The 25498-nt window shown below is 35.5% G+C and overlaps 1 protein-coding gene across 1 annotated transcript in view; it reads left to right on the top strand.

Moving 5' to 3' along the window:
- Positions 1 to 25498, top strand: part of LOC150089156 (PHD finger protein rhinoceros-like) — a 327976-nt gene that overhangs the window by 176337 nt on the left and 126141 nt on the right. Inside the window, exon 15 of the mRNA XM_090389568.1 lies at positions 18520 to 18701. Coding sequence (XP_090245694.1) covers positions 18520 to 18701 — 182 coding nt within the window. The remainder of the gene's footprint in view (positions 1 to 18519; positions 18702 to 25498) is intronic.

Genomic DNA, 25498 nt, shown 5'->3' with positions numbered 1-25498 from the left:
ATGTGCTAGAGAGATTTCAAGCCAGAGAAGATTGAAAAGAGGACATTCCAAATTTCTAAGTCTCTGACAGAGAATGTCAGAGTGGACACAAGCGCAAGTACTACCTTTGAAGTGAAAGGAATCATACAGTGAATAATTCAGACAACTGAGATGAACTGAGGTTAGCAGTCGTCAAATCAAACCGATAATTGTGATTCTGTCAGAAAACGTACATGGGGTTGGCAGACTGTAAGTGGAAATAGACGTCATTGAGATCGGTATTGAGACCAACCATTTAAATTTATGAAATGAACGAGGAAAAGTTTGGGAGTTTAGATGTTTTCGTAGATAAGTTTGTTCTATTAGTTTGACAATTCATGATGTATTCTGTAGCAAGAAAAGATAGGGAGGATATACTGTATGAAGCAATGAAATTTTTGGATATGGCATACATGGCAAGAATATACTCAGTTTCTTGATATATTGTGTCTTCAATAATGTCCCTCCACATACACACTATTTGGACTCCTCAAGTTACTATCTGGTGGAATATTAAATTATACACTAGCTGATCCGGAAGCTTCCTAGAGAGTTACCAATAGGTTTAGCCCAGTGGAGTATCTAGCAGCCAGCCTGCAAACACTGTTTAAAAGCTGTACCCTTGAAATGTAAGGAAGATTGGATCTTGCCATGATGTTCATCATAACCTCAAAAGACATCAGTCATACTGCACGGTGGAATAGATGTGGTGGGGAGTTTGCTGGAATTTTGCTCTGGAGACTAAACATAGGTCCCACCCCTTCAAGCACCCAATAAGCAATGTGGTGCATCTGTTGATCAGAGTCATCTACCACCTGGTAACACAGGCAGCATTTGTCTGTGTGGTGTGGGTACCACACCTCAAACCCTGTTTACGTTGTTTCACACCTGGGTGGTCACGTTCTGTATACTAAGTGCCACATTTCAGGACTTGCGTGTGGGGGTTATACTCGGGGTTACATGCCGACCGGGCTAGCCGGGTGGGTAAAGTCCCTACCGAGCAACCCAAAGGTCACAGGTTTGAATTCCACCTTGGGGTTGGATCAAAGTACTGCAAAAACCTTGGGAGGTGCATTATGGCCACTGAAGCCGATGCGCCAACAACTACTACCAAACTCGGGGTTACACTCAGTTCCACCATCGCGAAACTCACTATTGCAACATTTTAGGGGTTTTTTTTTTTTTTTTTGAAATACAACACTTTTTCAAAACATTACAGCTTTGGTGAATATATGTATTTTTTAGAATTAAAGATGTTCATATTTAGTATACAGGCATAACCTCCAACAATTCATTAAATAAAGATTTTACTATTTAGTCACACTTTATTTTAGCATTAGCATTAGTTGACCAATACAATGCAAGAAAGCAAGCTTATGTGGCATCAGCCAAAAAAAACTCTCCCATTTTATACATCCATTCACTCCGAATGCCTGTCTAGCACAGTCTTAAATTTATTTAAGCTGTCAACTTCCACAACAACAGATGGAGATCCTGGGGATCTGTTCCAGCAATCAACTACCCGCTGGCTAAAGGCAAATTTCTGCACATCTGTCCACAACTGTCTTTCCTCAGTTTGAATCTATAACCCCTCAGGTTCGTAATCTGAGCAAGAGGAAGAATCCCATCAGCATTGATCTTTCTCAACCCGTTCAAGGCCTTATACACCTCAATCAGATCAACTCATAGGTGCCTAGTCTCTGGGCACTACATTTTGCAGACTTAAAGCCTTTCTTTGTAGGAGCACCCCTTTCTTCCCCTCATCAATCTTGTTGCTCTTCTTTGTACCATTTCTAGCAACTCTACATCCTTCCTAAAATGAGGCCTCCCGACCTGTATACAGTACTCAAGGTGTGGCCCAACCTTTGCTTGTACAACGGGATAATCACCTCCTTGTTCCTGCTGGCAAAATTCCTATATATCATTGACAAGACTCCATGACCTGCTGTGGCAGCCCATCTGCACTGCTCAGTGAACTTCATATCTGACTGCACAATTACCCCCAAGTCTTTATCATTCTCTGCTTCTCTGAGTGTATTACCATGAGCTTGGTACGTTTCTCATGGGTTACTGCTACCCATATGCTGATGTTGTTGTAGGTTTTACGGCACAATGCCAGCTGAAGGCCATTACGCGGCACATTCATATGCAGTAATTTGCATTTGTCAATATTAAACTTCAGTTGCCACTTCTCAACCCATCTGCCCAACGTTTCCAGATACTGTTGCAGCAGCATACTGTCATTACTCTTATTATCAACCCTGCCAGCCTTTGTATCATCTGCAAACTTGGACATTAAGCCTAATATACCTTCATCAATATCATTGATGAATACACAAAACAAAAATGGGTCCAGCCCAAACCCTGGGGATCTCCACTAATATCATTAGTCCACTTCTCAGCCCATTTGCCCAACTTACCTAGATCCTGTTGCAGTAGCATAATGTATTTACTGTCGTTAACAACCCTGCCAACCTTTGTTTCATCTGCAAATTTCAACATTAAGCCTGATGTACCTACATCAGTATCACTGATGAAAACACAAAACAACAATAGGCCCAGCACCGAAACGTGGGTAATTCCACTAATAATGTTAGTCCACAAATGCGCAGTGTCCATTGATTACCACTTTCTGTCGTCTCCCACTTAATGCCATACCGCTCCAATTTGTACAGCAGTCTTTCATGTGAAACAGTATCAAAAGCTTTCCTGAAATCCAAGTACATGATATCAAAATCATTTTTTGCATCCAGGTCTGTTGTGACTACTTCATAATACCCAATGAAATTGGCCATTGGACAATAATTTGCCTTAGCAAACCCATACTGTGTTTCAACTATTACTGCAGTCTTGTCTAGATGATTCTACAATGCTCCTTTAACCTGTGGCTCCATTATTTTCCCTGGAACACAAGTTAAACTAACAGCTCCGTAATTACTCATGTCACTCTTCGAACCCTCTTTTTGAATTGGGGATACATACGCACACTGCCAGTCCATGGGGATCTCCCCTGAGTCCAAGGAAGTTCTCATAATTATGGCCAAGGGTTTGCTTATTTCCTTTGCTTCCTTCTTTTAATATAACTGAATAGATCCCCTCCACCCCTGGTGCCTTCCTTATGTTTAACTTCAACAATTTATTCTCCACTTTGCTCTCTGTTATTACAAAATCACTTAGCTCCCTGTCAGAGTTTGATAAATTTCTGGCATTCCCCTCCTATAATTTCTTCATGTGTGAATGTAGTTTCAAAATACTAATTCAGTTTATCAGCTACCTCATCAATGAGGTATCTGACAAACCCTTTCCTTCTAGAGTCTTTTGCCAAGGATTTCTCGTAATCTGTTTGCGCTTGCCTAATCTCCTTTGTGACTTGATTACAGACTAGCTTATATCTGTCATAGGCTTCTGTGTTACCTGTTAATTTATATGCATCCGATGCTTTTTTTCTTCTCTGCCACGAGCCTCATTAATTCATCTGATATTCATTTAGATTCATCTAAATCTTGAACAGTATTTCTTAGTTGGTATCAAAAGCCTAATAGCCTCCAAGATTAAGTCCTTGAATGCTTCCCATTTAGGTAACATCATCAGTTAATCACACTGTATAGAATTTAAAAACTGTCTCAGACTAATATAGTCACCTTTACACAAGCAAAACCCTTCACTTTACCCTTGATGGTAGTTACATCTTTAAGTTAATCCCGCATCAGTACACTGTGATTGCTGTTACCCAGTGGTTCCTTTATGTGCAAATTCTTAATGCATGAATAATCACCGCTGATAATCAGGTCAAGAATATTACTCCCTCTGGTTGCCTCTTGAACATGTTGATGTAGAAAACAGTCATCCAATAAATCCAAAAAATTCTTGGAAGTGTACGAGTGTCCAATCCACAAATTCCAGTCACTATCTGGAAAGTTAAAATCTCCCATTACAAGATATTCTGATTTACTGGCCCACTCTGTTTCTCTGCACAATTGTTCATTATACTGATCAGAGTCATTAGGCCTGTAACACACACACTCTCGTTTTCCCTTTCCCAGTGCTTATGTCACACCACACTGACTCAACATTGCATTGTCCATCAATGTCAATTGGATGCACTTCCTTATATTTTGTGTTTCTTAACTAACAGCATAACTCCTCTTCCCTTCCTGTCTTTTCTATCCTTTCTGTACACATTGTACTTCCCAAATTCCAATTCTGCACTGCTTGTATCTGTGTGACACCACGTCTCTGATGATATCTCAATGATATCCACCTTTGATGTCTTGACCAGCACTTCAAATTCATCACATTTATTAACTATACTTCTAGCATTGGTGTACATGCAAGTATATTTGCATTTGTTCCTATTCTTAGTTACCCTAACACAACCCATGTATTTACTAGTTCCATGATGACTCCCAGTTGTCCTGGAAATCCCCAGCACTTTGCTTTCCATGCAGCTGCTTTTTCTAATAGAAATAGTGCAAGGATCACTTTTGCATCTGCCTGCAGCACCTGTTAATCTTTTACTCTGGGAACCCCCAAAGCTAGGAGTTTTCAACCCCACCTAACACTGCCTGAATAGCATCAGCAGATATTCTTGCACCGTTTTTATTTACGTGTAACCCATCCCTCTAGAAGCAGTCTCTCCTGTTAACAAGCAGAAACTACGCTGAAAAAAATCCCATGAGGCTTGCACAATCTCGAGAGCTGTATTGATTGACAAGGCTCTCATCATATACTCTGTCCTATCATGTCTGGGCAGAATTGCAGACGCTTTCAAATTTAACCCTAACTCGCAACTTTTTTCCAACATTGACCTGTACCTGTTAAGTACATTTGATATCTCCTACTCTTAATATCATTAGTGCTAATGTGTACAACAATATCACTTTTTGTGCCCTTAAAAGATATCTGTTCAAAAAAGTCATCATCTTTTGTCCCTGTCAGACATACCTTGGTCCTGTTCCACCTGTTTTTGCAAAATATATTCCCAGTCTCCCTGACAATAGAGTTAACGACAATAACTAGCTGCTGTGGGACCAGTGCATTCTGCCCTGAAGATTGCAGCTCTGTTGCCTGATGCACAGGAGTGAGCTCTGACATTGAGTTTGGCAGCTGAGAGCTTGATGGTCCCCTCATATTAATTTCTTCAAGGGCATCTACCCTACACCTCACTCTCATAGACGCCCATCAGAACATTGAGTTGGCACCTAATTTCTTGATATTCTAGACACCTAGCACACACACAAAGACATCTTCTTTGGCTAGATCATATCCTGTTCCAGAAAGGTCCCCAAACATTCCACATTTCGCACATTTTTTGAGACTGTGATCTTTTGGAGAATCGCCCCCTTTGTTTCTCCTCCAAGCTGCAGCGCTCCTGGTAATCTGTGCACGTTGCTTCACATCTCTTGTCTGGATCATGATTTCCATTTAAATACAATTTAATTAACAATGAAATTTAATAAGATTAATAAATTTTATTGATTAATTCATAATACTGTACTAAGCTAACAGATTCCTAATACAGTGCTACATATTACACTATCTAGTTTTATGTTTTACCTTACACTATCAGTTCAAGATATATGTTACATTATTTCGTATCGATCTTAGTATACCAAAACAATGGTGGCAAGTTCAACAATATTGGCAGAAACACCGGTACAAGTGGTGTCTTAACTTACAAAAATCACTAGTTAATTTTAAAAAATAAGCTAACGAATGCTACTAAGCCTATTTAATATCTTTGCAGAACACAATGTAATAAGTTAATTAATGAAGAATACAGTAAAAATTAACATATTATACAATGTAATATGTTAATTAAAGAAGGATACAGTAAAAATATCAAAACTACTTATCCGTTTTCAGCAGCTGTAAATTTGTTCACCTCCACGACCCTAGTGCCCTCTATCTATCTTATTTAGCCTTTTGTAAAGGCTAAGAGTAGGAAACTTACTTCTTGCCCAAATGGGTTGAGCCTTTTGGTCTCTTATGAATGCTATTGGCTGCAGTTTCTGCCCATCCATACTTCCTCCTCTGTTGCATCATGTTGGTCTTACTCCACCTTCATTTAAAGGTAAACTTAACTATTAGCATCTTACTTTTTCTGAAAGTCTTACATCGTTGATCATGCTACATCTCCTCCTGTCATGCTGAACACATTCCATTCATTTGCCTTTCCCTGGTCTTCAAACAGAAAAACAGAAGAATCCTGAAAGGTCTTAATGCCAAGTGTCCAGGTCCTGTTGGCATTTAGCCACTTTTTCTTAAAAATCTGTTTCAGAATTACTCCTGTTTTGTTTTGCATTTTTACACTCGCTTAGTATTTTTCTTTCTGCATGGAAATTTGCATATATCCAATCAGTTCCTAAAAAGATCAACAGTCCTTCCCTTCACATTGCACTTGCCACTCTTTCCAAAGTAATGGAGAATCCACCAACTCTTACAATCTGTTGAGAGTGATTGACAGTTGGCTGTCTGGATTATTCCATTAGTGTTGACCCACTGGGGATATCTTGGCCCATGTTATATTTTGTTTTCTAAGGCTTTTAATTGTAACTGGCATAAAGGTATTTTAAAATTATTTTTGCCTTATGAGTCTCCTTTCTGATTTCTGCTATTGGATAATTAGTTTTGTCTCTGACCACCCACTGCATTTGTGGTAGATGAATCTTTATCTTTTAATATCTCAACTAATTCTGGGACTCCCTCTGGACTGTTCTTTTATATTAATGACCTTCTTTCATTGATATGAAATCCTATCCATACTTTTGCTGATGGCAATAGACTGAATTTCACTTTCCAGTCTGACAATTCTGCTCTGCACAAAACACCACAACTTCTTGAATATGCATCACCATTTCCTTAAATACCAATTTCTGTGTAATCTTCCAGGGGAAACAAAAATTTAGTTAACTTCAATCCTTATTAAACCCCAGCCTTCTCTTATTTTTTACAGAAGAATCTGCTCTCCTGTGCTGTCTTCAGCAACACTGATGTTTAACCAGATTTTTATCAGGCGTGTATTAACATTTTTGGAATGAATGAGCATAAAACCAATTATAACCAAAGAGGTGCCTCTGCTCCTCAGATTTTTTTTGTTTGAAAAAAATTTTATATTTTATTTATATCCAAAAGTAGTTTAGCAATTTATCTGTTTGGAAAGCAGTTTTCTGCAACATTGCAGTTGGCATTCAAAAATTGAATTTTATTTCATTTTGTTTTGATTTAGACTTCTTTTTTTTTTTTTTTTTTGGGATCAGCAATTTTTTTTCTGAAAATGGAACAGAACAAAATAAATTTAGTTTTTTAGCAGAAGAAAAGGATTCTTCTGCTCCTATGCTTATCTTTGGTGACACTCCGATTTCTAGGCAAAATGATATATCTCTTTTGGCGATTACCCTGACTTCTAATCCCTCTTGGCACAAGCACATTACAAATATTGCTTTCTCTGCATCTAAAAAACTTGGTTTTCTCTTTCACTCTCGGCGTTACTTTTCTTCCAAACAGCTGTTCACTCTGTACAAATCGTAAATCTGCCCTGCCATGGAATATTATTCCCACATCTGGGGCGGTGCCCCCTAAACCTCTCTCAGGTTTCTAGATTCCATTCAGAAGAGGGCAGTTAGGTTACCTAATGAATCCTCTCTAACAGTACTGTTAGAGAGGATTCATAGACGTACTGTTTCTGCTGCATGCCTTTTCTACAGATACTTCCATGGGCACTATTCTTGTGAATTGGCTTCTGTAATCCCTGCTTTCTCCTTCAAAACAGTCCAAACATGTGCCTCCCCCAGCCAACATCCATTTACTGTCCAACTTCAAACTCACAGAACCAACTTTTCATCTTCCTCGTTTATTCATTCAACTGCTGTTTTCTGGAACAATCTTCATTCAAACGTACTTCCTGAAAATTACAGTCTTCAGAAGTTCAAGTCTAATGTCAACAAATATCTTCTTTCATCTTCTCAACCTCCAACCCAAGCACAGTACTAAGTACTATAGGTTCTAATACCTCTTGTGTTTGGGGTTTTCATTAAAAGAAAAAATAATAAAACCAGTTATAACCAAAGAATGCATTTTTGTGATCAAAAATCGCTTAGTTAATATAGTCTCTGCTTTCATTAATTATAATTTTATACTATCTGAAGAAGTATATGTCCAACAGTTAAATATATATTTTATTTTATTTTTATTTTTTTTTGTTGTTTTTGGTGGGGTAGTACTAGTGCAAATTATTTTACCCAGCTTTTTAAGAATTCTGTCTTTATTCAGATCCAAAGATAAACATGGTTGACCTATTTGTTGACAGATTCCGTGTCATTTACTAGACAAACTTGCATCTGTAAAGACATTTTATGCCAAATTACTTTCAGTTTTCTTGATAATTTTGGACCAAATTTGCCTCCCATTTCTAGAAAGAGAATTAAATTTTCTTTCCTGCTTCACTCTTTAAAGCAGCATAAAACTATTATACAGGGTGGGGTAGGATTGGATGTTTTTTGCTGAATTATTTTTAAAAGATGAAATGCAAATTGAAAATCTTTATATAAAGGAATAATAGCATTAATGAAAACAGTTCAGTATTCGAATGTTAGGTGTTAAAAATAACATGTACCAAATGATCCCCAGTGCAGTCAATACAATTGTTGCAGTCTTCGCCTAAAATTGTACAATACTCACTGTAACAAATTTAAGTTAATTCTTCCAGTTTCTTCTGTAATCCGGTCCTTTAGTCCTTGAATTGAGAGTAGTCTGGTTTCATGAACTGGTTCCGCCTTTAGATGTCGCCAAAGAAAAAAGTTGGGAGATCTTGACGGCCATTGGATGTTGCCAAACCTTGAAGCCAAGAGCCCAGGAAACATTCTCCTCAAAATGGCTATACTTTGTCTTGAAGCATGCAGTGTTGCTCTGTCTTGTTGAAACCAGACATTTTGTCTGAAATTGTGTAGCTCCTCAACCAAATATGCTTCCAGTATTGTACTGTGCCAATCAGCAATCACTGTTATAGCCTGATTTTTCTCTTCAAAGTATGGTCCGATTACTCCAAATGCAGATACACCACACCAGATAGTTACCTTCTCACTATGTAGAAGCTGTTGGGGTGGAGCTCCATTGGGTTAGTCCCCAACCAGTAGTGAAAGTTCTGCTTGTTAACAAATCTAGAAAGGAGATGGGCCTTGTCTGACATAATTAAAACATTCAAAACATTTGCATCATTTTCCAAAATATCTATAAATTGTCTACAGAACTGTACTCGAGCAATTTTATCCAGATTTGTACCTCATGGACAATTGAATTTTGTATGGGTGGAACTGAACATCATTATTCAAAATTAATCTTAGACTTCTGTTTGACATTCTCAAAGGCAACCACTTGTTTCCTTGCTATGGACTTCTCACTCTCTCAACATTCTCAGGTGTGTGAGCGGTATCTGTAATCCCAACAAATTGATTGTTTACTCTACCACTAGCGTGAAAAGCTTCAACCCACCTTAATATTGTGTCCCGAGAAGGAATTTGGCTATGTCTCAGCACATAAAACTGAAGTCAAAACCTTCTTTGTGTCTACACAATAGATTTTGTTGTAAAATAAGTTTCTACTGCAAACTCGTGATGGTTCATTATCCATGGTTAGCGAACTCTACAAATACAAAACTCCAGTCACGTAGCTCTCATTTCCCCATTACCACAATGTTTCCTCTGCAAGGTACTGAAAAACATTCAGTCTACTACTCCACCCACTATAAGAATAGATTGTAGAATAGACTGCCATTGACTGATTGATTGCATAAAAGTCCTTTTCTCCACAGAAGTATAAGCTTCTAGAAGTCATTTCATATTCAAATCTGCTTTGATCTGTGTTCCAAATGCTGACACTAGACTGAGAAAGTTCAGTTCACAGTGAAGAGGAACTTGACATTTCTTGCAACCATGTTAATCTTAATTTTTGTTGTTGTTAATAAGTTAGATAAAAACATTAAATAATTGGAAGAGGAGTAAACAAATCCCTTCTTTTTATGGACATCAGAATTTACATTAACAACAACAGCTCAGTACCTTTGTATTCAGGAAACTTATAGACATGTTATCTGTTTTAAATTACCACTCTAATTGTTGCTCATTAAGACAGTTACAAAGGCATAATCTTTAGATATCTAAGAGTGATAATCTCACATATAATAATTATTATTATTAACTATTAGTATATTATCATATTTTATTTTATTTATTTATTTATTCATTATTAACTCAATTTCGAATAGCAAAGCTTAATAAACGGTACTCACCTTAGATAATCTGCTGTTGTTACATGAAGTAGGATGGATGAATAATTTTGAGGTTTAAAAGGTTTTGAATAATTTAGGGTTTAAAAAATAAGTTAATTAGTAAGGATATGGAATTAAAAGTTAAAAATGAAATTAAAATATGCTCAAGGAAGTAGAAGTGCACAACTTCGTCCCTGGTTGTCATTGAAGAATTAATTAAAAACTTTAAAATATGAAACCGGTGAAGTCAAAAGTCATAAACGACTGACTTTCATTTTTTAACGTCATCAGTTGGCAATACTAAAGTGAGAAGAGAACGCATGTTTTAAAGACTTCTATGTTCCCGTGATGCTCTTTGTGACATGCGGGAACCTTAAGTGCGTGAGATTCCAGACCGGGGAAAGGTTGGAGGGTAGTTTCACATTTATGATATTTAGTTTGTTCAACCTAAATGTCATAAATGTGAAACTACCCTCCAACCTTTCCCCGGTCTGGAATCTCACGCACTTAAGGTTCCCGCATGTCACAAAGAGCATCACGGGAACATAGAAGTCTTTAAAACATGCGTTCTCTTCTCACTTTAGTATTGCCAACTGATGACGTTAAAAAATGAAAGTCAGTCGTTTATGACTTTTGACTTCACCGGTTTCATATTTTAAAGTTTTTAATTAATTCTTCAATGACAACTAGGGACGAAGTTGTGCACTTCTACTTCCTTGAGCATATTTTAATTCCGTATCCTTACTAATTAACTTATTTTTTAACCTCTAAATTATTCAAAACCTCTTAAACCTCAAAATTATTCATCCATCCTACTTCATGTAACAACAGCAGATTATCTAAGGTGAGTACCGTTTATTAAGCTTTGCTATTCGAAATTGAGTCCAGCATATCGGTACTTTAAGAAATTCTATAACTTATCTAATTATTCATTATTATTATTATTATTTTTTGGTTGGTCAGTCAAAGAGAAAACCAGCTGACTTCTCAGCTGTTCTCAGTGTCCAGTTCAAAATGTGTCTTTGATCTCTCTTGTGCCCAGAAATGTGTGAATGTTGGTGATTGCCGAATTATGAGTAGCCATTAAATCATGTGACTGATACCACAAAAACTCTTTATTGAAAAAATTATTAAAAAATAATTGTAGAACTTATTCTCTTCAGAGCATATCATAGTGCATTGAGTGCTTTTGTATCTGGAAGTCATTTTTTGCAAGCCTTTTAAGAAACAGTGCCATTTGTTTGTGGATGTTCGCAGTTGACTGGAATGGTGTGACTTAAGGCATTACCCAAAGATGATCAGATATACTAACATTTGTGGATGATATGAAAATTCCTACACCCATCAAAACAAAACAAAAAAAAAAAAAAACCTTTGTGATCACAATTAATATCAACAAATATACTTCTTTTACTTCCACTTACCTCAAAATCAATATCAACCCAACTATATTCCCTGAAAAATGACCTGGCTGCTATCTCACCCATTCTTGAAGACAGCCTTATTCACTCACAGCGCTTTAGAGGTTGTCTTTGATACCAAAGTGAGATTCAGCTGTCAGACTGACAAACTCCTTAATCACACTGCGTGCCTCAGGTGGAAAGTAAAATAACGCATTACATTATGTCTCATAGCCCACAACACTGAAATATGTAAAGTCTTTTGTATGCATCTACTATTTTATGCAGCGATATGATAATTGGAAAATGACAGATTTTTGAAGCAGAATTCTGGCTCTTCAAGTTTAAAAATCTACAAATATAGGATTTCCTGTGCTCTCCTCACTTATAGATGAAAGGAAACCCTCATTAAAATAAAATTGTTAGCCAGACTCATTTCATCTTCCTTATTCTGGGATTTCTGGCTTGTTTTGCTTCCTTGGTTTAGAGCAGACTAAGACAGAAGGGAGCATGGAATCTGCTCTCTGCTGTCATATCTGCATATATCAGATTAATTTGACTAGCATCAGGTGCTTATAGTACAGGAAATTGATGCTGATCTCAAAATAATTATTAACCACCCTTACAGGAAGTACATCCTGAGGCCTGCTGCCTTTTAACTTCATTAAAAATTTTGTTTTGCACGTTACTGAATTTTTGCACGTAGCATTGTTATGACATTCATGCAGAACTTTCAAGCACAAAAAAGTCACTAAAGGTTTGACAGGCAAAGGCAGTTTATGAGAAATCACTAGCAAACAGAGCAAAGAGGGGAGATAAAGAATTCTTCACATATATAAATGCCAAGAAGAGCAGGACAAACCAGATCGGACCTTTACGTAAGGAAAAGGGGATAGTAATAAATACACCAGCTGCCGTTGCAGATGAACTCAACAGTTATTTTGCATCGATATTTACAAAAGTGGCAATGGGAAATTGTGGGAGCGAAGTTAAAAAATATGTAACTAATGATATTGAAATTTCGCAAGATTATTTAATGAAAAAACGTTCGAGCCTATAGACCAGTAAGGCTCCTGGAGTTGATGGAATATACCCTATAATCTTAAGAGAGGCGGCAAGCGAGTGCATTGAACCATTGAGGCTAATTATGCGAGCATCACTAGACTCTGGGGAGATTCCCTTGGATTGGAAAAGTGCAAATGTATCTCCCATACATAAGGGTGGCTCTAAAAAGTGAAAAGTGAAGTTGGAAATTATCGACCTGTCAGTCTGACTTCAGTAGTAGGGAAAATCATGGAGGCAATGATCAAGGTTGGAATTCAGGATCATTTGGATCGAATTGAAATTCTCAAGGATACTCAGCATGGTTTTGTAAAGGGAAAATCATGTTTAACAAATCTGGTTCGCTATTTCGAAAGGGTCACTCACGAGCTGGATTTTGGGAATAATTGACATTGTTTATTTAGATTTCAGCAAAGCTTTTGACTCAGTTCCACATGAGCGTTTTTGCTTTATAAGCTGGAACAGATTGGAATCACTGGGAAAATCCTTAGATGGATAGAAGGATGGCTTCAGGGCAGGAGGCAGAGGGTTGTGAGAAATGGCTATTCCTCAGATTGGGTTGATGTAAGAAGCGGGGTTCCCCAAGGATCAGTATTAGGACCACTGTTGTTTTTAATTTTCATAAATGACATTGATGAAGGGATAGAGGGCGTGATGTCTAAATTTGCAGATGATGTTAAAATTGGTAGAGTAGTTAATGATCACTGTCAAGCTGAGCTTCTTCAGAGAGACCTAGATAGACTTCAGGAATGGTCAGAAAAATGGCAGCTATGCTTTATTCTAACAAAGTGTAAGGTATTACACCTGGGAAACAGTAATCCCAAAAAAACTTATTCACTTGGTGGAGTTCAACTAAACCCAGTACTGGAGGAAAGGGACTTGGGTGTTACGATACGGTCAGACATGAAATTCTTTGAGCATTGTAAACAGGTTGCAAGGAAGGCCCATGGTGTCCTATCGATGATCTATCGAACTTTTGCAAGTAGAGATAGGGACGTGATAATCCCATTATATAAGGCTTATGTTAGACCACACATGGAATACTGTGTTCAAGTATGGAGACCGCACCTGAAGAAAGACATCGAGCTTCTTGAAAGGGTGCAAAGCAGGGTAACTCGCCTGGTGAAATCGGCAAAAGGGCGTCCTTATGAAGAAAGACTTCGAATATGTGGGTTGCAGAGTTTGGAAACTAGACACCTTAGAGGAGATTTGATTGAGATGTTTAAGGCTCTGAGAGGCATCAGTAAAATGAATGAGGACGAAATTTTCAAGATTATAAATGATGCTAGAACTAGGGGACATAAATTCAAGTTACGGGGGGGGGAATGTTTAGATTGGACTGCAGGAAGTTTTATTTTAGCCAGCGAGTTATAAATTACTGGAATAAGTTGCCTTCATGGGTGGTAGAGGCCGACAGTTTGGGGAAATTCAAAGGTCATCTGGATAGTACTTTCGGGTAAGGGAAGCACATAGGATGATAGGTTTAATTTTTTTTTTTTTTATTTTTTATTAATTATTATTATTTAGTTTTTTTTTTTTTTTTATCATTGTTTTGTTCGGATTTTTTTTTTTTTTTTTGGCTGGTGCAGCATAAGCCATAGGCTTTCTTGCATCATGCGGGCTTTACTAATACTAATACTAATAATTTCAGAGAAATAAAAATAAAGAGTGTAGGACAGCTTAAAGACAATACAAGATATAAGTTGTGGCTCGGGTATGCCCGAGATCACAAACCTGTTCCTATAGTAGGACCCTGAGCTGAATTTGCATGTTACCTCAGCGTGAACTTAAGTAAACTTAAATGAATTTAACTATGTATTTTAAAAAAAAAAAAAAAAAAAAAAATGATACAGTGTAATTTGCAAGCCGGTGGGTACAAGTTTTCTACGCTGTAAGACACCAAGAAAGCAAAGTGTATCCTATGTACATATATACATGGCACTGAATATGACAATTATATTGAACCAATGGGTTCAGAAAACAAATTTTTGAAATTAATTATGCTTATCACTTTTCTGAAGTGGTATTTCAGGTAAGCGATGGGGAAATTATTATTAATCAACTTGTTGTACAATGCTATTATGTTTGCTGAACAGTTTTTATTATTATTGCAAATGTAAGCAATCCTCAGACATTGGGATAAAATGATATTAGCATGCACTGATTTTGATATATTAGATCTCCAGTTTGTAAGGCCGACTACATTGTAATTAAATGCATCTCTTTTATTATATACGTTTACGTCTATATTATTATGGAATATTTCTATATGAAGATCCAGGTAATTTGCTATAGTATCAGAACTATTAGTTTTTTCTAATACAAGTCCTTCTGGATATAGTTTACTGTAATCCTGAACAAAATGTGGACAATTAAACACACATAGATCATCTACGTATCTGAATATAAGTAGGTTATCTTGGAATGCTCTTTCTGTATAATATAGAAAGGTTTGCGATTATGCTTGATGCTGGACTTCCCATAGGGGTGCCATTCACTTGCAAGTATAACGATGTTCCGTCATATACATAATTATTAAAGATGCATAAATTTATTAGAGTATCCCAATAGGTTAAATCAACCTTTATAGCATTTTTATTTTCCAAATATAGTTTCTGGAGAAGGGCTTTTAAATTATCAAGGTTAATACTGGTAAATAAACAAACTGTTAAAGTCAAATGTTTGTATTTGTTGAATATTGTTATTTTTTATTGCATTTATAATCGGTAAGTTATTATTTATTATGATAGTTTTATTTACGTTATTTAATATAATTTTAAGTAACTTTTCTAACGTTTTTCCTTTTTTTTTTTTTTTTTAATCCTTAGTGTTTTCCTAAATCCCTGTATTATTTGATTGATTTACCTTTTCTATTATTTTCCTCAATAATTTATATATATATGTGTGTGTGTGTTTGTGTTTGTTATGTGTTATATAAATAATAATAATAATGATAATAGATTGTAGTGATAAAATGGAACACCTGAAAAAAAAAAAAATATATATATATATATTAATTTTAATGGATTATGGCAGAAATGCCCAGCAACCATAATGAAATATAGGCAGATAGATTAGATAAGTGAATGGGTAGGGGTGCTGACCTGTCAGGTGTAGTAACAATGAAAAAAATTAAAAGTGCCTGAAAAATAAAATCATATTGTATAAAAATTTTAAATAAAATTATGTAAATGGTACTTAATACTGTAGGTCCTAAGCTTTTAACTATGTCATCAAGGGCCAGCAGCCAAAACCAGAGGAAACACAGCAATAAGCAAGGCCTCTGTTTCTGTTATGATGTATACGTAGCAAACAAACAAAACAAAAAAAAAAAAAAAAAAGAACAGATTTATACATCATACAGAGATGTATAAATCTGTTCCCAACAGAGACCAAAAAAGAAAAGGAATAATAAAAAACAAAACCAATATAATACTAAAATAAATAAAAAATAAAAATCTAAATTATGCTAAAATTAAAACCAAATGATTCCAGATAACGAAAAACGAATGAATAGCAACCAGTCCTACCTGAATTTTAACAAAGCAAAATTTCTTGACAAAAGAATATAGTCAGGATATGACAACTAACTGTCAAGCCGAAAGAAGTGAACATGACAGGGCTGAAATGGAGACCAAATAAGTCAGCCGATAGTTCCTACCAAATTTATAACAGCTGTAAGTAACCCCAAGTACAGGCGGGAAGAAGTTGTATATTGGTTCAAGTGAACTGTACCCGTGTGACGGGGAAGTCGGCAATTAAACAAATGAGGCAAATGGACCAGAAAAGGAGAGAAATCTAGACTAACAAAGTAGTGTTGAAAAGACTAAACTTTGTTGTAGAGAAAAAAAGGAGTGATAGCAAAAAAATAATATCTGGAATATTGCTTTTTCGCCACTGTTTAAGAAAAGCAAAAAGTAAACGGAAGAAGGGGAATATAGTGGTGCTCTGGCAGTCCAGGATTGCGTAACCTGGACCAAAAGTAGGTTCCTGGATATAGGACTGGACATATGCCTTGTGTTTAATTCAGTAATGGTATTGTTTTTGCAAATATGAGACTGAACAATGTATAAAAAGAAGAAGAAAAAACAAAATGGCAAGACAAAATATAATACCCCCGTAGTTAGCCAATCTGTGGGCACAGGCTTTCTACACTGAGACACGACAGAGAGGCTAGGGGATATATGACTGTACATTATGGAGCAATATGGCCTTAGTTGCTAATGCTCCTAAAAACCAAATAACAAACAAACAAACAAACAAACAAACTATACATTATGTACAAGCCTGAATGTAAAAACGGTGTAGAAACCTGTGCCCACGGATTGGCTAACTACAGGGTATTATGTTTTGTCTTACTAACTGTTTTGTCATCTTTATTTTTATTTTTACACATTGTTCAGTCTCATATTTGTAAAAACAATACCATTACTGACTTAAATTCATGAGGCATATGTCGAGGGACCTACTTTTGGTACGGGTTATGAAACCCTGGACTGCCCGAGCACCTCTATGTTCCCCTTCATTCATTTACTTTTTGCTTTTCTTAAACATTACATTTTATATCTCGTGTGCAATTAGGCTGGCCGAAAGCAATATTCGAGATACTATTTTTCTGCTATCACTCCTTTTTTCCTCTACAACAAAGTTTAGTCTTTTCAACACTACTTTGTTGGTCTAGATTTCTCTCCTTTTCTGGTCCATTTGCCTCATTTGTTTAATTGCCGACTTCCCCCATCACACGGGTACAGTTCACTTGAACCAATATGCAACTTCTTCCCACCTGTACTCAGGGTTACTTACAGCTGTTATAAATTCGGTGGGAACTATCAGCTGACTTCTTTGGTTTCCATTGCAGCCCTGTCATGTTCACTTCCCTCGGCTCGACAGTTAGTTGTCATATCCTAACTATATTCTTTTGTCAAGAAATTTTGCTTTGTTAAAATTCAGGTAGGACTGGTTGCTATTCATTCATTTTTCATTATCTGGAATCATTTGGTTTTAATTTTAGCGTAATTTAGATTTTTATTTTTTATTTATTTTAGTATTATATTGGTTTTGGTTTTGTTTTTTATTATTCCTTTTCTTTTTTGGTCTCTGTCGGGTTGGCTATGATGTATATATCTGCTCGTTTTTTTTTTTTTTTTTTGTTTATTTGCTACGTATACATCATAACAGAAACAGAGGCCTTCCTTATTGCTGTTTCGTTTGGTTTTGGCTGCTAGCCCTTGGTGATGTAGTTAAAATCTTAGGACCTACAGCATTAAGTACCATTTATATAATTTCATTTAATTTTATTTAGAATTTTTACGTAATCTGCTTTTATTTTTCAGGCACTTTTAATTTTTTCCTTTGTTACTTCACCTGACAGGTCAGCACCCCTACCCATACACTTATCTAATATATTTGTCTGTACTTTATATATATATATATATATATATATATATATATGATGTGGAATTAAAACTGGCTAAAATCGGTGTGATGCAATAATATGAATTGCACTGTATTTATTTGAAATTTAAAAATAAAAAAACAAATAAATACAGTGCAATTCATATTATTGCATCACACCGATTTTAGCCAGTTTTAATTCCACATCATATATATATATATATATATATATATATATATATATATATATATATATGATGTGGAATTAAAACTGGCTAAAATCGGTGTGATGCAATAATATGAATTGCACTGTATTTATTTGTTTTTTTATTTTTAAATTGGGATTTATGTATGTAACTTTATACCTATACTTTCGAATAGCCTGATTCTGAAGAGGGAAATGAAATGGTTTTCTGTGATTCATGCAACATTTGTGTTCATCAAGCTTGTTATGGAATTACAACCATTCCTGAAGGAAGTTGGGTATGCCGTACTTGTGCCTTGAGTATCCATCCTCCCTGCATCCTTTGTCCCAACCTTGGTGGTGCAATGAAAAGTACAAGGTGAATATAAATTTTTTTCTTTCTTTCTTATACAAGGGTTATTCCGAAAGTAATACACAAAAGTGGTTAATTTAAAATGAATTTATTTTATAGCATAATTTACATTAAAAACTCCATTGTAGTCTCCTTCATGCCCATGACTGCTTCTTAGCATCAGGTAATTTTTTTAACTGTCTGCTGAAGTTAAGCAGTTTGATGTATTGGGTCATGGCTGTGCTCAGCACTTCTGAAGATGGAAATCTTTGTCCACGCAATGGTTCCTTGAGCTTTGGAAATAGATTATAATTACAATGACTCAAATCATGCTTTGGAAATAGGTTATAATTACAATGACTCAAATCATGACTGTAAGGGTTGAGGTAGTGCTTCCCACTTGTAATCGGTGAAAACATATACAGACTATGTTGAGGCCTTGCATCATCATGGAATACAAGCAACTAGTTCCAGCATCTGTAACTACTTATGACAGATATTTGGGTATATTTCTGACAAAGAAATGTTGAAATGTTGCAAAGTAGTCTTGCTGACCTTCCAAGTGGCAAGTGATTAACAGCAGTAATGCCCTCATAATCATAGACCATGATTACCGTTTGTTTTGCCTTTGATTGTTGCCAGCAATATTTAGAGGGATATGGTGAAGATGGATGCTTTCACTGGGCTGATTGTAACTTCATTTCAGTTTCAAAGTCATTCGTCCATGTCTCATCAATAGTAACAGTGCATTTAAAAAGTTCTTCAGTATGCTTCAATATCCATTTCTGTATGTGTTGCTCATTCATCTGACAAATGTTGGACCCATCAGGCCTCAGTTAAAATTTGGTGAACAAATGATTTGAATATTCCAGACTTGTTTGCTCTTTCTTCACAGGTCATATATCATGTCTTCCTCCAGAATGGTGGTTATAATGACTGCCAGTGCATTGTCCATAGATGTTCTCAGTCTTCCTGTGCATTGCTTGTCTTTAACACTGTTTTGAACTTGGCAAAACCTTTTTGAGATCAATGTGAAATCATGCTGTGATATGCTGTTGATTCCACATATTTCCCACAACAATTCCTTAATTTGTGTTGGTGTTTGACCTATTAAAGTTTCAATTTTGATGAAAGATCTTTGATCTGAAAGTGTAATCTGATCTGAAGCAATATAACCACCCATTTTTAAAAGCCTCTACACAAATATTCAATGCAGGAACTCATAGGTTGTTCTTATCTTTCATTTTTTTTATTCAAGCCATTAGTATACTTACATTTATTAGGCAATTTCAAATAGTAGCTTTATTTAAAAGAGAATAAACTTTTGTTCATTAATAAAATATTATGTTCTTACATTAAATAGAAATATTAAAACAAAAATATAAAATTGGTTAAAGATTCAGTAAAATGAAATAATATTTTCTTACATACACAGACACACAGTTCACATTCCATTTGTAAAGCCAGAAATAGTCGTCCATCATGGCATAATCTGCCTATCCTTTATGGCATTGTTCCATTAAACTTTATTATGATAGAACCTTTTGCCTTGTTCATTATCAACAGCATTCAAATTGTGGGGTAAAAAATTGAGATGCAAACATAAAAAGTGTATTTTAAGAGACATCTGGCAACTTATATTTTTATAGTTAATAGCGGTTCTTTTTTCAGTTTTTATAGCCTTTTTTCCACTTTTTTATTACCTAAAAACAAGTGAACCAAGGATTAAAAAGACTGTTCTGTAGTTATAACTGAATGGAGTTGAGTTTTTGTTGGAAACTACTGTTGTGCAATAGTTTTCTGCTGCAGTCCAACAAACATTTCTTCTTTGTATTTGCATCAATTAATAGTTTTTTTTTTTTTTTCTTTCTCTAAGGTTTAAGCATAACATTTTCAGTATCCTGGTTTTGTTGTAATTTCTTCAGGCAGTAGAATGATAGGAAAAAAAAAATAATAATAAAATAAAATTTCCATTCTTTTGAGACAAATCTGACATTATTTCTTGTCAGTATATACTTTTTCAGAATCTGCTTACTTAAATACTGTTAACCTGGCAGTAGTATTGCCTAGTTTCATAACAAGATATGTAGTCTATGTTATGTAGTCTAATAGTCACCAAACTTCAACCTTAATATTTTTTAAAAAAGGAATTAAGTGTTTTAAATTGTGTTTCTGTTATTTTTATATGCTTGATCTTTTTCCAGGAGATTACAAAACTTTCTAAGTTTATATTTCTATTTTTTAATAATAATTTATAATTTTCTAAATGCTTTGTTTCTTGTCCACTAGAAATATTGATTAGTTTTAATGAAACAGAAAGTTCATTAATTTTGCTAAAAATTTGAAAAATATGGTACCATTAAATAGAAACATGAAAAAAAATTAAGCTTTCAAATTTAAATTAGTGTAGGTATTTATTGCACAAAACTTGAGCATTATTCCAGAACAACAAATTTATAAAGTGTTTAAGAAAACACTTTAAATTAACATTTTTCAATGAAAAAATAATAATAAAATGTTATTTTACTGTATATGAAATAATAGCATTATTTATCTTCATTTTTGTGTAGGCTCTTATGACATTGTGTTTACTATGTGGAAATTCATCAGACACAGAAATTGATGGCAGTATTTACAGAAATGTATTTTTTTTTTTTTTTTTTTTTTTTTTTACACAATTGCATTAACATACTAATAAATAGTGGTGCCTCCGTAGCCAGGTGGGCAGGAGCAGCAGTGCGTTGCACATGCTTCTTGATTAGACCGGGGTTCGAGCCCATGACCACCAAATACGGAGGATGCAGAAAGGTCAGGGAATGACCACCGCATATCCCCAGAGCAATATGGCCTTAGTTGCTAATGCTCCTAAAAACCAAATAACAAACAAACAAACTAATAAATAGTAATTTCATATATGGTAAATAATAGTAGCAGTACAATACAGTACAGTACAGTATTTGCATGAGTAATGCTAATACTGTGCTGCATAGGATTCAAGGAAGCAAACTTCAATAATAGCAGCAATATAATGCAGTACAGTATTATCGTTAGTTATGACAGAGGAAGGCGCCTCCGTAGCCAGGTGGGTAGGAGCAGCAGTGCATAGCACACGCTTCTTGATTAGACCGGGTTTCAAGCCCGTGACCACCAAATACGGAGGATGCGGAAAGGTTAGGGAATGACCACCGCATATCCCCGGAGCAATATGGCCTTAGTTGCTAATGCTCCTAAAAAAAAAAAAAAAAACTTGTCAAGCTGCCTATCCATCCTCTCTGATAATTTGTCTTATTCTATCTTAAATTTATTCCAACTATGCACTTCCACAACAGATTGAAGTTTGTTCGAATGATCAACTTCCCACCTGCTTAAGGGAAACTTCCGCACATCTATCCTACAGTCATTGCTCTTCAATTTATATTTATGCTTTCTCATGTGTGTAGTCTGAGCAACAGGAAGAATGCTATAGCATCGAGCTCACATAATACTGGTAGTATTCTCCAATCAATTTATTATTCAACAAGATACTCATCTTCAACTTATTATTCAACAAGTCACTCAGGTCTCCTATCAGGTACTTAGTTTCATGACACTGCAGTTGGCAGAACGAAACTTGATTAGACCGGGGTTCGAGCCCGTCACCACCAAATACGGAGAATGCGGAAAGGTCAGGGAATGACCACCGCATATCCCGGAGCAATATGGCCTTAGTTGCTAATGCTCCTAAAAACCAAATAACAAACAACATAACAAACAGAACGAAACTCTTTCTTTATAAGAGTGCCCCTCTTACTAACAATTGGATAATAACAGTTCAGTATTATAATATTCAGTATTATGATAATATAATATTCAATTCACTAACATTAGTAATAATAATGATGAGATAAAAGCCATTTCATTATAATAGTTCAAACATAAAATTGAAATATATGACTTCTGGCTTGATGAAAAGTGTTCCACTACACTAACTGAACCAAATCAGTCAAAATGCATTAATGGAAACGATACTGCCTCAGACTTTTATGTAAACTTTTAAACTTTTACAGTTTATACAAAGTGAACAATATAAGTTGGATCAAATAGTAGCATACATATAAGAATAGCCAATAAGAAGGTACAAAAAAAGTTCAACTATGAGAGCTTTTCAATAAAGAATGATCATAATTATTTTCACAACATCCATTTATTAACCATCCTTATTTTGATGGCCCTTTTCAATGTAGTCCCCATTTGTTGAAGTGCCAACATTTCTGCTATTCTTCAAGAACACCGTGGAAGCCATTTTTTGACATGTGTTTGAAAATCACTTCCATTGTCTTTACAACTTCTTTAGATGACTGGAAACGTTTTCCTCACAGCTCCTCCTTTATCTTTGGAAATTAAAAAAAAATAATAAAACATAAAAATGTAGGATGCAAGGTCAGGGCTGTAGGGCAGATGAGGAACACATTTGACATTTCTTTGTTTGTTTGTTATTTGGTTTTTAGGAGCATTAGCAACTAAGGCCATATTGCTCCGGTAATATGTGGTGGTCATTCCCTGACCTTTCTGCATCCTCCATATTTGGTGGTCACGGGTTCGAACCCCAGTCTAATCAAGAAGCGTGCTACGCACTGCTGCTCCTTCCCACCTGGCTACGGAGGTGCCTATACATTTGACATTAATGATGGCTATGTACTTGATTACAGTATGAGGAGTGTGAGGTCCTGCAGTGTCGAGATGCTGCATCCACCTGCCTGCATGCAGTTGTGGTCATTTGCAATGAATGTAATCTGCAACGTGTGCAGTACAGTTCTGTAGTAATGTCCTGTAACAGTTGTATGATATGGCACAACATGCTGGTAAACCATTCCTTGAATGTCAAAAAAAAGAGATGACCATAATTTTTCCTCTAGAAGCCACAACTTATGTTTTTTTGGTGTTGTGATGACATAGACTTCCAAATACAGTTCGTTTGCTTACTCTCTGGGTTGAAATGATGGAGTCATATTTCATCCACCGTTATCACACTGTGCAGAACCTCACCATCTTCAGTAACTATCAATTTGAGCTCCTGACAAACCTCCATGTGAACTTGCTGTTGCTCAGGTGCGAGTAGTCTTGGAACCCAGTGTGCACAAACACATGTCATGTGCAAATAGTCATGGAGAATACTGTGCATGCATCCTGCTAATATTCTCAACATCTTTGCCAGTTGCCTTACTTTCATGTGACTATCTGCTTTCACGATTACAGAAGTAGTGTTTATGGTTTCTGTGGTGACGGTAGTGGTTGGAGCTCCAGGACTGCCAATTTTTGTGATTGAATCATGTCCATCTTCAAACGTTCTAAACCACCTGCGAACTGTGCTATATGGAAGCGTTGATTGACCATAAGCCTCTTTTAACATTTCATACACTTCAGCTGATGTTTTCTTGAGACAGAAACAATTTGAGAGCAGCATACTGTTCCTCACATACCTTTCCCATTTTTACCATTGTTACATATGTGAAACTGACAGGCATAAACTTAACTGACTGTTCAACAAGTCAGTTGCACAGTTGCTATGTATGTAACTTGCTTTGTTCTTAAATTTCACAGCTCAGCTAGAAAGAGCAAGCAGTACAGTCGTTCATGAAAAATTATCATTCTTTATTGAACAGCCCTTGTAATAAATAATCTCCAACCAATGTCACCAGCAATAAATATTATCCTTTTTTTAAATTCAGGTGCAATCTTTCTGCAGTGTATGTAAAAATAAACAAGGTCATGAGATTGAGCTATCACAATTTTTTATAAGTGTATTTCTATTTTAAATTAAATGTTAGTTGTAGAATTAATATAATTTTTTATTACAAGAAACACATTAGATAAGTAGTTGCATAAAATTTGAAGTAAATGTAAGAAATAAATCAGCAAGTAATTAATGAAATTTCTGGCATGGTCTCTCCAGAAAATCATATTATTTTTATTTCCATGCACTACGATGGAACAATTGTTGACCTCTGTTTTAAACTTTGGTATCTACACAAGTAAATAGTTATCATTAAAAATCTTTTTAATAATAACTTTTTTTGCCTGATAAATAATTATTAAATGTTATTTATTAGGAAAATCTAATTAAAATTAAAAAAAAAATTTCAGTTAGAAAGTAATCTAAAAATTGATTATTTTAGTTGAAAGACTTTAAAGATTCCTTTCACTAAGGCTCCCACCTCCTGCCCTCCCAGTAATATCTGGGTCAAAGATTTTGAAAGGTTTACTATGAAACTCACTAGGTTTACTACAGCTGCCACTCTAGGGAACTGTAATATTTGGGAAATCCACCCAAATAAGAGTGTTTTGGCCAGTGTCCTTAAATTTTTAGTGTTGGTGACACTGCTTTAAATTGGAACGGAATGCAGTCATGCACCGGGTTTCAAATCCACCAAAGACAGTCTTGTGCTTATGCTAGTTGGTAATGCTTCAAAAGATTTCAAACTAAAACCAATGCTTGTCTACTGTTCATAGATACTTACTACTTACATGCGATGAGTTGGTTTACCAAAGTACATTTGATTGTTATCCAGAGATCAAATCCAAAAGCATGAATGAAAAAAGGACATTTTTAAAGAACATTTCATTCATAAATAAATTTTGTATGGAAATAAAATGCTACTGTGAGAATAATAGATTGGAGCCCATTTCATTGTTTCTGATTGACACACCCTTTTCACCCAATTTAAAACTTTGAATGTACAAATTTGCTGTGACATAACAGTCCATTGGTTGAATAAGGGATGTAATATTTGCCAGATTTTAAGCTTTGTTACCTGAGACTGCACCTGGAAAGAACTGATTGAGGC

Source organism: Mastigoproctus giganteus, chromosome 2 (genome assembly GCF_048544385.1).
Source record: "Mastigoproctus giganteus isolate SK-2022 chromosome 2, ASM4854438v1, whole genome shotgun sequence".
Taxonomy (NCBI): Eukaryota; Metazoa; Arthropoda; class Arachnida; order Uropygi; family Thelyphonidae; genus Mastigoproctus; species Mastigoproctus giganteus.
Note: the sequence above shows the minus strand (reverse complement) of the source record. Positions and strands in the feature narration are given on the sequence as shown.